This window comes from Saccostrea echinata, unplaced genomic scaffold (assembly GCF_033153115.1).
Source record: "Saccostrea echinata isolate AGI-Se365-2 ecotype Australia unplaced genomic scaffold, CSIRO_AGI_Sech_v1 ptg000001l, whole genome shotgun sequence".
Lineage (NCBI taxonomy): Eukaryota > Metazoa > Mollusca > Bivalvia > Ostreida > Ostreidae > Saccostrea > Saccostrea echinata.
Window position 1 is genome coordinate 21,637,957 of NW_026889750.1, and position 17,890 is coordinate 21,655,846.

General features: G+C 33.4%; 1 protein-coding gene across 1 annotated transcript; it reads right to left on the bottom strand.

The window, feature by feature from the left end:
- Positions 1-3,101: 3,101 nt before the first annotated feature.
- Positions 3,102-15,534, bottom strand: LOC133195765 (uncharacterized). Its single transcript, XM_061331698.1, has 5 exons — positions 10,948-15,534; positions 6,248-6,362; positions 3,864-4,021; positions 3,626-3,665; positions 3,102-3,235 (listed from the first exon to the last, which is right to left on the bottom strand). The coding sequence occupies exons 1-5, from the start codon at positions 15,532-15,534 to the stop codon at positions 3,102-3,104; spliced, it is 5,034 nt and encodes a 1,677-aa protein (XP_061187682.1).
- Between the last annotated feature and the right edge of the window lie 2,356 nt (positions 15,535-17,890).

Here is a 17,890-nt window from a genome sequence, read left to right on the forward strand (position 1 = left end):
ACCCTAACACCAGAACCCTTGACCCAGGGGCCATGAATTTCACAATTTTGGAAAAGGTATCATTGCTTGTCATAACCATGCACTTAGTTTGTTTAAATAATACCCAGGAACAGAGAAGAAGATTTTCAAAGAGTTCATGCTTTTTCACTATATAATCAATAGAGCCCCGCCCTAACACCAGAACCCCTTACCCTGGGGCCATGTATTTCACAATTTTGGAAAGGGCATCATTGATTGTCATAACCATGCACTTAGTTTGTTTAAATAATACCCAGGAGCAGAGAAGAAGATTTTCAAAGAAATAATGCATTTTCACTATATAATCAATAGAGCCCCGCCCTAACACCAGAACCCCTGACCCAGGGGCCATGAATTTCACAATTTTGGAAAAGGTATCATTGCTTGTTATAACCATGCACTTAGTTTGTTTAAATAATATCCAGGAGCAGAGAAGAAGATTTTCAAAGAATTCATGCTTTTTCACTATATAATCAATAGACCCCCCCCCCCCAACACCAGAACCCCTCACCCAGGGGCCATGAATTTCACAATTTTGGAAGAGGCATCATTGCTTGTCATAACCATGCACTTAGTTTGTTTAAATAATACCCAGGAGCAGAGAAGAAGATTTTCAAAGAAATAATGCATTTTCACTATATAATCAATAGAGCCCCGCCCTAACACCAGAACCCCTGACCCAGGGGCCATGAATTTCACAATTTTGGAAAAGGTATCATTGCTTGTTATAACCATGCACTTAGTTTGTTTAAATAATATCCAGGAGCAAAGAAGAAGATTTTCAAAGAATTCATGCTTTTTCACTATATAATCAATAGACCCCCCCCCCCCAACACCAGAACCCCTGACCCAGGGGCCATGAATTTCACAATTTTGGAAAAGGCATCATTGCTTGTCATAACCATGCACTTAGTTTGTTTAAATAATACCCAGGAGCAGAGAAGAAGATTTTCAAAGAAATAATGCATTTTCACTATACAATCAATAGAGCTCCGCCCTAACACCAGAACCCCTGACCCAGGGGCCATGAATTTCACATTTTGGAAAAGGCATCATTGCTTGTCATAACCCTGCACTTAGTTTGTTTAAATAGTACCCAGGAGCAGAGAAGAAGATTTTCAAAGGAATAATGCATTTTCACTATATAATCAATAGAGCCCCACCCTTGCACCAGAACCCCTGACCCTGGGGCCATGAATTTCACAATTTAGGTAGAGGGTCCAATGCTTATTACAATCATGCCAACAGTTTGACTGCTTGATGTCTAGGAGTAAAGTAGAAGATTTTTAAAGATTGCATCAATTTTGGTGGTTTTAGCCCCACCCCTGGGGCCCCAGGGGGGCAGGGACCATGAAATTCACAATTTTTGTTCCCCTTCACCCATATATGCTATATGCCAAATTTGGTTGAAATTGGTTGAGCGGTTTTAGAGAAGAAGCTGAAAATGTTCAAAAGTTAACGCACGACGGACGACGCACGACGACAGACAAAAATGGATAGCAATAGGTCACCTGAGTGACTCAGGTGACCTAAAAAGTAAAACAGGCGTCAAGAAAAAAAGACATACTAACTAGCTATGTAATATTGTATTGATTCTGACAAAATGGATCTATAAATTGCTACCTTTGCTGATGTTCCCTTCCTCTTTCTTATTTTTTCTAAAAGTCCAAGTACTTCAGATTTTGGAACTGTTAAATTGAAAAACAAAATACATGTAATTCATACTCTATTAAAGCAGATAATATTAAATACAGATTGTCCTTATACTGCATAAATAAAATTTCAATTCATCATAATAGTACACTTAACAAGAGGCCCACAGGCCTTGGTGATCACCTGGATATCATGCATCAAACTTTTTCTATACTCCTTGTACTTATATACATGTCAACTTCATGTCAAATGCAAGCTCTAGTAATAATTGAAAAACAAAATCTTATTGCTACATATCATCATTCAAAAAAGTTGTCGGCTAGATGTACAAGAGTAAGGAGGCCCCACTCCTTAAGCCCCAGTGGGACAGGGATCACTGAATTCACAATTTTTGTTTGCATAAAGTCCAGGTAATATATGTTATAGAGAGAAGACATCACCTTACTTTGTACTAAACAAGTTTTACTGTACTTGAATCTAAAGCAGGTTGTCTTATAAGGGGAAGCTAGAATTCAATGGTCTTAAGTTTTGAGATAAAATCAATTTTAATTTCTCATTTTTGTGAATCTTACCGTCATCTTCTTTCTTGACTTCATCTGGACTTTCTAAAAGCAAATGATAGTAAAAATTCTAATATTAAACAATGACAGGATAAAGTTGTTCATTTAAAAAAGGCAAATTTCTGGAGAAAAAAAAATGCTTTACACCATGCAACATGTTGCTGTTAAAATAAAAAAAAATATTTCTACAGATCCTAACTTTATTATAACTGACTGCATAGAAATTCCAAATTAAAAATGCAATGGAATTCAACAATTTCCAGATCAAATTTTTAACATTCCAAATCACAGAAATACAGTAATACATGTAATGTAAACTAGTATGTGATGAAACACTCTGTAAGATATAGAAAATAGCAAATTTCAGTGTCAACAATTATGTTACATTAGTTTAATTTTTGAAACTCAAACATCCATATTACATGTACCATTAGTACAAAGCTTTATTAATCATGGTACAATGTGGACCAATATAGAAATATGGACTGTTTAGTAGAGATCAGACATCACAAATGATCAGGTCTGAGTATAGGGTTAATCGTCACCTATGGGTGCTCACACCAAAGGGTGATAATCATACTAAGACATGATAACTTGTTTTATTATCCTTTAGAATAACAGTCAACCTGATTGGTCTAGAGCATGTCACATGCAGAGAGACAATCCGTTATATGTCTCCCATGCGCACAGGGAGACAACACACGTGGGGTGACAACTGTTTCGTCTCCCCCCTGATGACAATGATATAGCTATAAAGATATATGATTGATCGGTGACAGTATATTTTATTATACTTTCATGTTAAATACTAAAATCTGATACAAATATTTTGTATTGAAATTTTGAACTGGTTTGAGAAGCATGCACAAATCATGACTGGCTCCCCTCATTGGACACATCCCTAGTTTTAAGAAACTGTGGGGGACACAGCAGGTTGTTTAGGTAGAAGATAGCATTTGCAAATTGATAAGAAATCCCTGCCTGGCCTCCAATTATATGTGATGCTATCAACAGGAAGCATTATAACAGTAACACATGGGCAATTGTAATGAAGACTTGTGAAAGCTTGGACCATAGAGTGACAATTTTAATATTGTATTTCCTCAGGTGAGCATTTGAAATGCTCATGTGAGGAAATGAGACTTGTAATTCTTTGGTTTTGGTTTCCCTGTAATACTGAATTTTGACTATGTTGGATTGTCCAATTTCCTAACCTAGCTCTTGCTCACGTGAGAAAATTGAACTTAGAAAAAATTACTACCAATGGTATATCTTTATATAAGGCTGTTCTTACATGAGAAATTTGAATAGACTATTGCTCATGAGCATCCAAGTGAGCATAATTTTGCACATGTGCATTTTGCATGGTTAATATTTTCCTGCATGACCCTTACAGAGACTAACAATCTGCACATGAGCAAAATCCAATTCTACCTAATTTGCATACATTTTTTACTTAATATAAGATTCTCATGTGATTCTCATGAGCTGCTCATGAGCATTTGTTAGAATGTTTGGTACAGGGAAAACAAAATTTAGGAATTTTTTAAATTATGTTTCCTGATCCTTTTTTTCTGCATACATCTCCAGCAATGAAATACAATTAAACTATAAATAAAATAAATTCATCACTTGCCTAGGTTGCTTCTCTCCCAGACCTCCCCTCACAGTCTTAAGCAGCAGCAAGATAGTATTTTTGGGGAGAACTTCAAAGTACTCCTGATCCTCCACTTCTGTCCCATCTTCCATTAATACAAATTGAAATATTTCAATATTGAACTTCACCTTTGCTGTAAAGAAATTATATATTTGTAGATGCATGACAAATTTTTAAACAAAATCTGTTTATTTGTCAAGGAAATTTTTGTGCAAAAATTTCCTAGAATTCCTTTGATATATACCAGCATTCAATGCAATAGTGGCAAATATAACTGGCTTGCAGTTATTGGGAAGATTTAGCTCTGCTTATAATTGCATCTACTCTGCAATGCTTTTTGTTTAAAAAATGTGCTAGGTTCATTTAGACTCAGTTACAGAAAAACAACTTAGTTACATACAACATCATAACATCACATTCTAGACTGCATGTGTCTCATGTAGTTTGAAGATGCAGATCAAAGTTTACTGTTATATTATAAGTTTAAGCTGTGTAAAGCATTTTGATGGTATTATGTGTACAACTGTGTTAAATTGGCCCCAATGGTCACATCATAAAACATTAATTCCATACTAAAGTCAGCTTAATTCAGACTTTTACAGACTATAATTATGTAAAAAAAAAGAAAAAAGAATCAAGCAGAAGTCTCTGAGAAGGCTGTAAATTGATTGATATACATGTAGTTCTATACTAGTTTGGATTTGAATTCATCAATGGAGTTTGAACTTAAAATATTTCTGTTTTGAATTTTAAAATTTGTCTAATAATAGTAATGCTACAGTAAACAACATACCCAAGGGCCGCACCACTCACCTGAGTCACTTTGGCCCTATTCTTCGGAAGTGATTTGAACAAAAAAAATAAGTCTATACTCTCAGAGGATACTTCCACATTAACATTATTTACTGTTCTTTCTTCAGTAAAGTTTTAGAAAATTTCCCTTACTTTATTCCTATTGTAGCTCCACCTTATCTCTGGGGACCAAGATCTGAACAATGTAGAATCAACACTACTTCAGTAAACTTTCACCCAAGTTTCATCTTTTCTGGTCCAGTGGTTCTTGAGAAGATCTTAAAATGTTTTCTTTCCCTTTTTATTTCAATTTAAAACTTGGATTCCCTAACCCTAACCCCATGGACCATAATCTGAAAAATTTAACAATTTTACACTGCCAAAGGAAGCTTCCATATAAGTTTTACCTTTTCTGGTCCACTAGTTCCTGAGAAGGTTAATTTTTAATTTTTAATGATTGTTTCAGAAGTTTCCTACTCCTGATGACCATGATCTGAACAATTTACAATGTACCTTAGAAAGCTTTCACATAAGTTATAGCTTTTCACACAGTGGTTCTTGAGAAGATTTTTTCATGACCTCACACAATTTCTGCCTTTTCTTGATTATCTTCTCTCGGAAGGGGGCTTGACCTATCATTTTAATAATTTTGAATACCCTTTATCTAGGAATGCTTTGTGTCAATTTTGCTTAAAATTGGCCTGGTGGTTCATGAGAAGTCGAGTTGAGTTGGGCATACCGGTATGCTGGACAATGTGTGATAAGTAAAGCTCACTTCAGCTTTCAACTCATGTGAGCTAAAAAGCCATCTGTAACTTTTGTACATATTTGGATCATTTGTTTGGCTTTCTAATAAAATAAATGTTTTTTGACAATCAGTTTTAAATTATAATTTGCAAAAAAAAGCAGACTCATAAGGTAGAGATTATATACAATTATAGCCTTTTGATGTGGTCAATCCCTAGTAGATATATATAGACCTTATGGAATGCATATTGACTAAGCATGAAGTGCGAGGTTGATATGCTTTTTCTAAGGTCTACATGTAAATATCTAGGGATTGTACTGAATCAAAAGGCTGTACTTGTTTTATTTTTTTTTTTCAGTTTATTAGAAATGTCCTAAAATCCAATACCATGTTTCTAATGCTCAATACTTTCTACATGTAATATAAGGCATTGTTATGTCACTCGCATTATGATATCACAGTTAAGATTAGCAGCTGCAGTATCTGTTTTTAGAATTTCAGTTTATAACTTTAGACTATTGTGACTTCAGCACTATTATTGGTTTACAGAAGAATGTTTCTAATTTAAGAAACAGCAGGTCTATAAATTTTTTTAGAAGCTTAAAATAGAAACTTCCAGTTTTTAACACTTTAAATTTTATACTTGATCATGTGATTCAGATCTACTTTGAGCCAATTGATAGCTGGAAATAATAATAAACCATATTTGGGAAAGTTGAAGACAATGGTATATAGATTATTAAAAGGTAGTTAATTAGTTAATACATGTATTATGATAATAAATGTACATTTGTCAGTTTGTATTACACATTTGCTTACTTTTTTCCACCAATTCATTAAAAGATCCAGCAAGGATGGCTTTTTTGGTTCTTTGATCTTTGGTCCAAACTTTAAACCACTTGGACCCACTACCTCCAGGTTGATCCATTCTACTCTGCAAAAATATGACATGTGTATTAATATCTATAAATAAAACATGCTAGTGGTTGATATCAAATTTTCAATTGAAATCCCTGCACTCACTATTTTTTTCAACAACTTTAACAATATTCATGATAAGGTCCTAATCATCGTGCAAAAGGCCTTGGGGAACAGTTTGCACACCGGTTTGGTAGATCAACTGTTGGTCGAGACCCTGTCAACAACTGTAATCCATATAATAAAAACTTTATACAGTATTTTATAAGGATTTAAAAAAAAAATTTAAGCATTGAAGCAAAGAAAATATAAATTGTGGGAGTTTTTTTAACTAATTTTTCATATAATTTTGATTGGTTATCAATATCATATGGAAACTTTTTAAAAAATTTCATGATGTACATATTTCTGCATGTATCTTTTTCTAGAGCTGCACAGTAGGATTTTTGGTGGATTTCAATCACACATTAGACATTAAAAATTTTAAAGTGTATTAGATAACTATGCATTAACTGTCCTGTGGAACCTGTTTTATTTGCTAGTTATTACGCAAGGCAGCGTGCTCGCAAAAAATATTATTCTCGTTTATGGTATTGGAATACATGAAAACTGTTATCATGGTTATGAAATACAATGTTTATTTTGTATTTCAACATGTTATTGAAATATTCTATTTGAAAATTAAACAAAGCTAACAACATGAACAACTAGGCTTCACAATATGAAATTATGAATTTCATTATCATTGTATTTCTTTTTTGTTTATACCAAGGAAACACCAGAATACAAAGAGATGAATATAAATCATGCAAGAAGTAAAACTGTCATACAATATACAGTGAAAACGAAAGGAGTTCAAACACTTCTTGCATATTTCCTGTAAATTTGTTAATCGTTTGACTTTTTACTACTGCAGATATTGTTGTTGCATATTGTGTAGATGAAGCCGTTTCAACATTAAGTTATCATTTAAACACGAGTTCTTACTGATTCGTATTAAATAAGGAAGCAACAAAAGATTTGTCCTAACTTGCCTGTTGAACCGTTTTCAAAAGTAGCATACGCTCTCAACTCCTCCTCAGGCGAAGTTTACGGATTCCCGATCCCGATTGATTTGTTTCTATTACACGGTCAAAGACATATATATATAAATAACATTAGCATGCCTCTGCCAGGAGAGAGAGAGAGAGAGAGAGAGAGAGAGAGAGAGAGAGAGAAACAAAAAAAAACAAACAAAAACAAAAAACCCAAACAAAACAAAACAAAAAAAAAAGTAAAATATTCTGAAAATAGGTTTCATACTTTTAATTAGTGTATATGTTTCGTTATCTGAGTGGGTCGAACTGTTATTTTCAACATCAACAAGGTAACGATTTAAAAACAAGAGGACCATGGGCCACATCGCTCACCTGAGTTATCTTGGTCCAGCTCTATAAATTTTAGGAATTTTTGTTTCACCTTATATTAATTGAATTAAATCCACACAATATGGAGATGCTTGAATTTCAATTTCACAGATATGTACTTTATACCTAGAAGTATGAAAGCTTTGGACATGCATATACAATTATTTCTTTTATGACCTCAAAACTCTTCCAAGATCATTCTGCAATCAGTTATCTAGCTTCCTTCAGTCAATAAGAAAAACAGATAATTATGATTGTGTTAGAAATCTTTATTCATTTACAAGAAACTTGTATAAGTCTTAAGTGATAATCTGCAGGTCGCACTAAGCAACTTTTTGGGGAAAAATAAGAGATAAAATGTTAAACAAGCTGGCACAAATCAAATTATGTTGACACATTTAAGACTAGTATATATAATTTGAAATATATTATTCATTTGTTGTTAAACTTAACTTTCATGTATATATGTGTGAAGTAATAAGTCAAAAACATGTATCTAATAATCAGTATAATTAAATCTGAAGTTAAAAATTGCAAATGACAATAAATAATAAATGAAAAGTAAACAGCATGGAAAAAATTAAGTACTGCTCACATGGAAATCTAGTCATAATGTACATGTGTGTCTTATGTTGGTCATTTAAAAAACATAATCACTCAATAAATGTAACCTTTCCCTACGAAAAACGAAAAAGAGAAAGATTATGTGCAACTGATTGAGAAAGAAAAAAGTTTTTCAGGTTTTACCACATACATAATATTTTGCCTTTAAATTGTTCAATACTAAATGACAATAATGATGTTTATTTTGGCTATATAATTGCAGTACCAGAACCTCAGATTCAAACAATGTTAATGGAAAATTGAAGGAGCTCTTTTTTTCCTTCATTTTTTTTTTTTTTTTTTTTTTTTTTGAATTCTAAATGTAGAAATATCATGAGCTATCATATTGAAGAGCATTTTTTCCAACGTTTTCCTGAAAGAGGTAGGTTTACCTCCCTTTATGGGCTGGCCATTGACCCCCTCTTTCCATACTTACCTGTAAATTATACATTTTGTACACAATAAAGTTGAACTAATAGAAATCATCATTAGTTACTTGATAATCACAAAATCTACATGTTCCAAGCTAGGTGGAATTCATCTGAATCAACAAATCTGAGGTTTCACAATCAAACATCTACTGTATAATGTAATTTTTTAACTTGTAAGCATTGTATGTTATTTATACACAGGTTTTCAACAAGCTTGTTTTAAAAAGAAGTTTACAATACAAATAACATGATATTAAAGTATAATTACTATTTTTATGACCAGTTTTATCATACTTAATTTCTAGCATTAGCAAGTTAGAAAAATGACAGGCACAGATGTATGCAAGTAAATGTTCAAAATATTTGAGCAAAAGTTACAAGTTTGTCAATGAAGAGATCCAACTCGGTGGTTTCCACATTCTATAAGGTGCCACTTATTCATTTCAGTAATATTATTTCTGCTTGGAGTGTCAACATCCGATAGAGTAGCTTAAAAAGAGCCAGATTCACAGATAATGGAATGGTATAGAGTCACAATCACTGTAGTCTATACAAGAATATCCTTCCATTGCAGAAATATCACAAGGTTATCACAATGAAAAGCTTCCAACAGAAAAATTCAGTTTTCAGTATATAATATAATCAAATGTCACAAAGGGAAAGATAGAGCATGACTTCTGAAACATCAATACTCTTTGTAAGACACTATCCCTCTAAATAATACATGTATTCAGAATGGGAAAGATATATCCTATAAAATTAACTACAAAATGAATATACCGGATTACATGTAACAATAATAGAAGTAAAGAAAAATCCCAACAAGTTTACAAACAATACATACAGAAGTATACACTGTTATATCATGTGTATATATGCATTTACATGAAAAGAGTTGTTCAGAATTTTACAAATCTTTAGAAATAAGCCGAGACGAATCAACCTTAGACCTACTGATAATTGGTGAAAATTGTAATTATTGAAAATTTAAATATGTATTAAAAATTCAGTGCAACTTGTTGTAATAGGAAAAAATGAAATTATTTATTTTTTTACAAAGAAAATCTTAATTAAGCCAGTAAACATAATTATATACATCAATACAATAAGAATTGAATATGCAAAGGACAGTCAGGTTTAAAATTTGAACATCTTCTCAAAAACATATGTATAATATAACAAAGATAAGGCTTAGTTTATCATTATAAAAAATATAATTTATATTTTAAAAGGTGCATTACAACTAAAACTGCCTAAATAGGACTAATACCCCAACAAGGCAATTAACTTGGAAAAACATATACTTCTCTGCAATCTTGCTAAATTATACTCAAATTCCCATTGCTTGAATCTTGTTGAGATGACTGTAATTATAGTTGAAGGTCATGATAATCTCTACTGTTATATTACCATACAACCTTATACAAACAATCATGACATGAGATCATGACAGACCTCTTCTTCAATTGAGCAACCTTTGCCAAAGTATGTCCTGGTGTTTAATCCAAAACCCAAATTTTGTCTGTCAGAATGATATAACTTGAACTCTCTGACCTTTGTCTTGTCTGTTTTACCTTTCTTAATGGTAAAAAATTATCATAAAAATTTAAAAAAAGAAAGAAAGAAAAGAAAACCTTCAGATATTGACAAAGCTACAGACAGATGGACATGTTGATTCCAATATACCCCTCTCACTTTGAGGGGTATAATAAAAGACTGGGATAAAGGGGATGAGGGAGGGGGCATTCTTACGCATCTCCCTCAGAAATGTTTTAACTTTGGTGCCCAATTGTATTTAATGCATAGTCTTATCAAATGCGCAGTACACCATTTTATGATCTGACCAGTATGCCTCAATCACATCTGTTCCACATGGGGATATGTTTGTAAAAATCAAGTCAAGTTTAGAACCAGAGTCATGAGTAGTCTTATGCACAATTTGTTTACAATTAAAGCATTTCTCCATAAATGTTAGAATTTCTGTATGCCCAGAAAACAAATCAAAATTAAAATCTCCTAAGAATACCAAGCCTTTCTGGTCATCAATCAAGGGTTTTATATGCATTTCCACAAATTGTTTATAATCCCCAAAAGAGCAAGATGGATATTTGTAAATTACTACAATTTGGACATCTCTACTTTGGTTTAATTGTATATTTACCATGATGAACTCCATTGAACTACTGTTCAGCTTTGAGATGCAGGTTGTTTTGTATTCATTTTTCACATATATTGCTGTTCCATGATGTGGACGTCTATCCAGATTAGCTGTAGCCTCATGGTTAAATACTGCTGTGTATCCCTGTAGTTGATAATTTCCTGCTACATCTGCACTAGTTAATCTTGTCTCTGAGAATCCAACTACATCTGATGCAACAATATTTGGTTCATTTTGAATTTGTGGGAAGTGTTTATGAAGTGATCTACAATTGTTGAAAGCAATTTTGAAAGAATGCGAATCAACCTGGTATAATGGGACATAACAAAGTTGTAGTGGTACATCTTTTTTCATTCTTTCCATTTCCTCTACTACTTGTTCATCCATAGCTAATGCCTGCTCATTGAAATTTAGAATGTGAAGATGTTCTACTGAACGTACCCGACTTAGTGCTACATAGTGAATATGAGGATTTTTTCTTACTTTAGTCTGAGATAAATCAATTACAATTTCATCAACAGTGCAGCCTTGGGCTTTATGAACTGTTTTCCCTGCAGCAGGCCGTAATGGAAATTGAATCCTCTGAAACGTATTGTAATTGAATACAAAAGACCGCTGAACTTCAAAAATTGGTGTCCAGTCCTCAAGAATTCCATCATGAAACAAATGTTTGTATTTTTTGCGAGTTTTTTTTCCGATAGCAGAGTCAAAAAAATTTACCCAAACGATGCTTTGTCTTGATATGCCTTCCATTCTCCTTTCAATTAATTCTACCTTACATGATGACCCATTTGTTAAACCATCAGATACATCAACATTGACTGAGATATCATATATCATCCCAACAGCAAGGATCAATTTTTGCATCAAATTAGCAGTTTTGCTAACATCATCTGCTTTGAATAGAGACCTCAGCAACTTTTCCTTAAGTTCCTTTGAATAATCCTTAAGAACAGTATCAACTGAATTCACTGTGATCTTTTCTCCTTCAAGTTTTTCAATCAACTGATTGTTGTATGCATCTACTTTAGAATTCTGTGTAAAGAGATGAGGAGCATGTTGCGGATAATTGTCACTTGTTTCTGTTATCATGCATCTGTTTATTACATTCATATCTTCTGCTGTCATTGCATTGTAGCGAAGACGATTGAGAAGTTGTGCAAACTCAAGATCATCTTTTTGGCGCATTATTTCATCCAACTCAAAAATACAAAAATGTTCCTTCCAAAGATTGTTTGCAAGAGCTTGAGCATCATGATTTAAATCCTGAAAGATCCAACGGTCCATCACAGGTTTAAGTTGAAAGAAATCACCAACAGCTATGATACTAATGCCACCAAATGGTTTCTTGATGCCTGTAAGAAGTTGTAGACGACTATCAATGAGTGCTAATGAACTATTGCCAACCATCGATATCTCATCAATTATGATCAATTTTAGGTTTTGGTACTTCGTACGAAAAGTATTCAATTCATCACAGTGCAAACTTTGTTGACTTTGATTAATTTTTTGATGGAAAGCAGAGGCTATAGTTGCCCCTCCAATGTTGTATGCTGCCTTGCCAGTATAAGCACAAAGAAGTATTCTTATGTCATCTGGATTTTCACCTTCTATGGAACATAGATATCTGTGCAGAGCTTGATAAAGTGCTCTTATCAAAACAGATTTGCCAACACCAGCACCCCCAGATAAAAATGAATAAATTGGTTCTGTCTTTGTTTTGACCCACTGCAAGACATGATTGAAAAATTCCCGCTGCTTTACATTTAGACTTCCTAAGAGTTTCAAGTATTCACTGTCTGGTAATCTAACAGAACTTTCTTCGGTTATTTGTCTTGTAGATGGAATGCCAATGTCTGATCCTATATCATACTGTCTCTGTTCAATAGGTCTTTCAGGATTAAACTGAACAAAGTTTTCAGATTCAAAAGATCCCTCTTTTTCATCTTCTGCTTCTCTTTGTTGAGCATTTGGTGCCAATTCATCAAAAGCTTCTGAAAAATCCTCAGTTGCCATTTGCAAAGCTGCATCAAGCTGATCAGCATTAAATTCATATTCTTTGACCTTGTGTGTAAGAAAGGACTTCTTCAGATGAAAGGACTTCTCAAATGTGTCAGTTCCTGACATTAGATCAACAGATTCATTTCTCCAAGGCATAAACAACATTAGTTTTTCCCTATAGTAATTTTCTGGATCAGTTTTGATATTAAACCGCACATATCTAATTACCCTTGGTACTTTTCGCCGTCTGATCTTTATGCCATTTCTCAGAGTAACAAGTGTATCACTTTCACTAAAATCAAGATTTGAATTATCTTCGTCACCTGACATTTTTTCCTGATCATTATCATCATCATTCACTTCATTTTCAGTGAACTCTTTTTCGTTATCTTTAGGGAAAACAACATCAAGTTGAGATACATAATCAGCTAAACACCAGTTTTCAAGCTGTTTTGGGCGTTTTGCATACCGCTTAATTACATTGCTACATTCAACATCTGTAGAATTTGGCGTCAATTTTTCCAACTCAGCATCTGTTTTGATGAGAATTACTCGGTCATCTGATGGACTTGTGTTGATAAAAACAACATCTCTTGATGCCTTGGTCATTGGCATTTGTAATACTAAATATGCTGCTTCCTGTGCTCCAACTTCTACACTGTTGAGAAAATGGTTTCCAATGTGGCGCACCTGTCTTTTAATGTCAAGATTTCCTTCTCTAGCTTCCTTTGCTGCTCTGTTAAGTAAATCACTCATCCCTCTTTGAGATTTACTTATATAAGAAACAATATACATTGCACAGGCATATGGGTCCAAAATATACTGAATATCAATGTTAGCTTTCCAAGCATCAAGAACTACACTGTTAAAGGAGTTTACTCTCATATCACATGGCTTTCTCTTTAGAAAAACCTTCGGACCTCTTAGTGAACTTCTTATGCATTTAATGTAATCTTCCTCGGATATCTTTAGTACTGTGCTCAGGAGTTCCTTGTAGGACAAATCACATCCATTTTTCATATCATTTAGCTGTTTTTGAATTTCATCATACATTTTCTTGTATTTGTCAATATCACTCTCTAGTGGCTCCAAAATCAAAGTCTCTTCAAGAGGAGGAAGGGGAAAGCCAAATCTACAAACAGTTTTACCTCTCTTTTTGCATGTTTGGGAATGTTTGTGTACTTGTAAGCCAGTCAAATCATCCTCTTCACTCTTCTCACATTTCAGGTATTTATCTACATAATTTACTATCTCCTTCTCATTACTTTCATGATATTTTGGAGCATTTTCTATCCAAATGATCATATGAACATGTGGTGATCCTCTTTGCTGAAATTCAATTCTATAAAAGAAGTCTTTTACAATGCCAAATGGATGATGGTCACTCCTCAACACTGAATTCATAAACATACGGAACCTATGATCAAAGTACCTAGTGCATGTAATAGGATCCTTTTGTACTAATTTTGATTTTTCAAACCATGACATGCTCTCAATTTGTTCATCAGTGTATTCCTTTCCATCATTTAACACTCCAAGTGCTCTGATGAGATCATTCCATCTTGTATCAGCTGCAGACAGTGACATAAACCATGTTGGTAAACCTAATTGTCTGATCATAGCAAATATATCTTTCTTTCTAGTCTCAAGATATGCAGGTGAGTTTCGTAGCTGTCTGAAGACAAAGAAACCTTCATTGTGTCTAACAAGATTACTTACATTTTCAGGATTTTTCATTTCATTTGCAGTCATGGATTTTCCTTTTGTTTTGCACTTCCTAAGTGCCAGGTTGCATTTGTCTGTAACTTGCTTCATTTGTATTTTTTTCAGTTTGAAAAACAAATTTGGAACAGACTGGGCAGCACGTCTATCAACACTTCTCAATTCCCATTTAGCTATATCTGCATATGAGACACGGACTTGTCTTTCATCATCTTGTAATCTTCCCTTTCCACAAAATATTGTTGGAAATGATAAATATTCTGCAGTCTGATCTTGATATAAACTGAGGGGACGTTGTCCTTCTCCTGGAGCAAAGGTGTATATCTGATTCATATCTTGAGAACCGTCATCTAATAGAGTATCACAATTACCATCCCTACCAACTCCATCTACTTCACAGAATTTATCATCATCATCATCATCTGTCTCAAGATTATCAATATTTTGATCTCTTCTCGTCTGTGTTTGCACAAATTCTTGAACAATTTCATTTGCAGAAGATGTGATTTCTTGAAACCAACTATCATCAACACTGATGTTTGCATTCTTATAGAAGTCACTGTTGTTTAAAAGCCAATGTAATGCCATCAATACTTTTGCTGGTCGTACATTTTCATGATAATCACACTTTTGGTATGACAACCTTTTCTTTAACTTCACAGGAACTGTGATATTTTCATCCATCTTTCTAGGCAAGCTATTTACAGTGGGTTGAATATCCACAGGAACATTCACAATATTTCCTTTCACAGAATATTGTCCACCTCTTGGCAACTCTCTAATTTGCATGAAGGGTATCCTAAGTGATATTAATCTTTCTTCTAATGGAAACAAATCCAATTCTTTTGGCTTAGGTTGCCATGTCATGCCATTTAGAACAGAGAGCTTGGGAATTTTTTTTCTCTTACTGCTGAATAGCAAGTATTGCAAATCCATTCTGCATTTCCAACAGAAATAATTCCAGTAAGGTATCTGTTTTTACTTGTGTCATCCAAATTTGTGTTTTCAACTTTCAAAACACTTTCTTTGAACCATGTTTGATGACAACATGAGCATACAAAAACTGGACCATGTTTAATCTTTTCATGAAAATTTTGGATGCAATCCTGCAAGTGGTTTCCAAACTGTCTTTGTCTATTTCTTTCACTTTCTTTGTTACAATATTCTTCATTTATTCTTTTATCTTTTTTCCTTTGTCTATCGTTCAATCTTTCATATTGTCTATAAGAAAAGTCATTTCTTCTTGCTTGTATTTTTAATCGTTGTTTTTCGAGAACAAAAGGGTTTTCCCTACATTTTTGTTTTGAAATTCTATTTATGTTATTTTCTTTCTGTTTTACTTCATAATTTAATCTTTTCAACTTCCTTGCAGACTTATCTTTTATTCTTTCTTTCTCTTTTATTTCAACATTTTGTCTTTTTATTTTTCTTGCAATTGTTTCTCTTTCGTTTTTACTTTTTTACTTTATTATTTTCTCTTTTCAACTTCCTTGCAGCTTTATCCAGTTCTTTTTCTTTTCCTCGCAATTCAATATTTTGCCTTTTCAACTTTCTTGCACTTGTTTCTCTTTTATTTTCTTTCTCTTTAACTTCAGTATTTTGTCTTTTCAACTTCTTTGCAGCTTTATCCAGTTCTTTTTCTTTTCCTCGCAATTCAACATTTTGCCTTTTCAACTTCCTTGCAATTGTTTCCCTTTCATTTTCTTTCCCTTTTACTTCTTTATTTTGTCTTTTCAACTGTCTTGCATTAGTTTCCCTTTCATTTTCTTTCCCTTTTACTTCTACATTTTGCCTTTTTACTTTTCTTGCAGTTGTTTCCCTCTTGTTTTCTTTCTTTTTTACTTCATCATTTTGCCTTTTCTCTTTTCTTGATGTTGCATCTCTTTCATTTTCTTTCTTTTTTGTATCATAATCTTGTCTTTTTATTAGTTTGGCTTTGGCATCTTTGTTTCTTTCAACATGTTTGAATTCTTCATTCTGTCTCTTTTTCTTCATGTATTCTCTCATATATGTTTTCCTGGATTCAATTTGAGATTTGGAATTTATCTCTTCTATAAGCTTTTCATCCATTCTGTAAAACTTTCTCTGCAATGGATCATTTTCTGGGAAGCTGTGATACAAAGTAGTGATTGAGATGGGTAAAATTTCAAACTGCACTTCAAGATCAATATGCATGCTGATATACATATTGTACATAAAAGAAACTAAGTCATCAATACTCCTGTTGAGCACTAGTATAGATTTACCATCATACGAAGACATGCCATCACTGTCATGTGAATGCGAGTCAAAGAAGTAATACTCATTGTTTGACACTTTATATACAGCAGAACAAATGGCTCCTATCATTATCAATAAATATCTTGAAATTTGAAATGCCTCTTCTAAAGCCAAATGCAATGTTTTAACCTGTCTATTTTGTTCTTCACAGACAACCAATCCCCAAACGGTTTCAAATTTTTGAATAACATGATGATTCTCTCCCAGTGATATATTTATTGGCAATTCCTCAAAATTTAAAAGTTTGTTGAGAAACTTTCCTCTTTGTTGCAAACTTCTAACAGTCTTTCCATAAATTTGGTCTCCTGATATCAAAGTCCTATCTATGAATTCTGAAGTAAATGAAAATCCTTCATAACATTTAATCAGCATGGTAAGAGCATTGCAAGTACACTGACTACCTCTTGAGAATGTTGAAAATCTAATGTCCCCTTGGTGGAATGACCCAAATACTATTTTTCTAGTACATACCTTATTACCTTCATTCTGTATCATTTTTTCTCCAACATTATCACTTGTATACTGTGAAGAGTCAGAGGTAGAAGTTTTGTTTGCTAAATTTTTTTCAACACTACTATTTTGCAAAATCATTTCAGCAGATTCATTCAGCAAATCTTTTTCACAAAGTTCATTCAGCAAATCTTTTTCACAAAGTTCATTCAGCAAATTTGTTTCACAAGTTTCTTTGGTTTTCCTGTTTTTTTGTAACCTGAGGACAGGCTCCTCAGGGTCAGCATTGGTTTTACTGTTTTTAACGAGGCCAGTCTCCTCAGTCATTCTAATGTCAGACACTGTTTTACTGTTTTTAAAGAGGCCAGTCTCCTCAGTCAAGTCCAGGTCAGACATTGTTTTACTGTTTTTCACGAGGCCAGTCTCCTCAGTCTTGTCAGTCTGTAACTCTTTCTTGGCAGTGCTCTTCTTCCAGTACTTCTTACGAGGCATC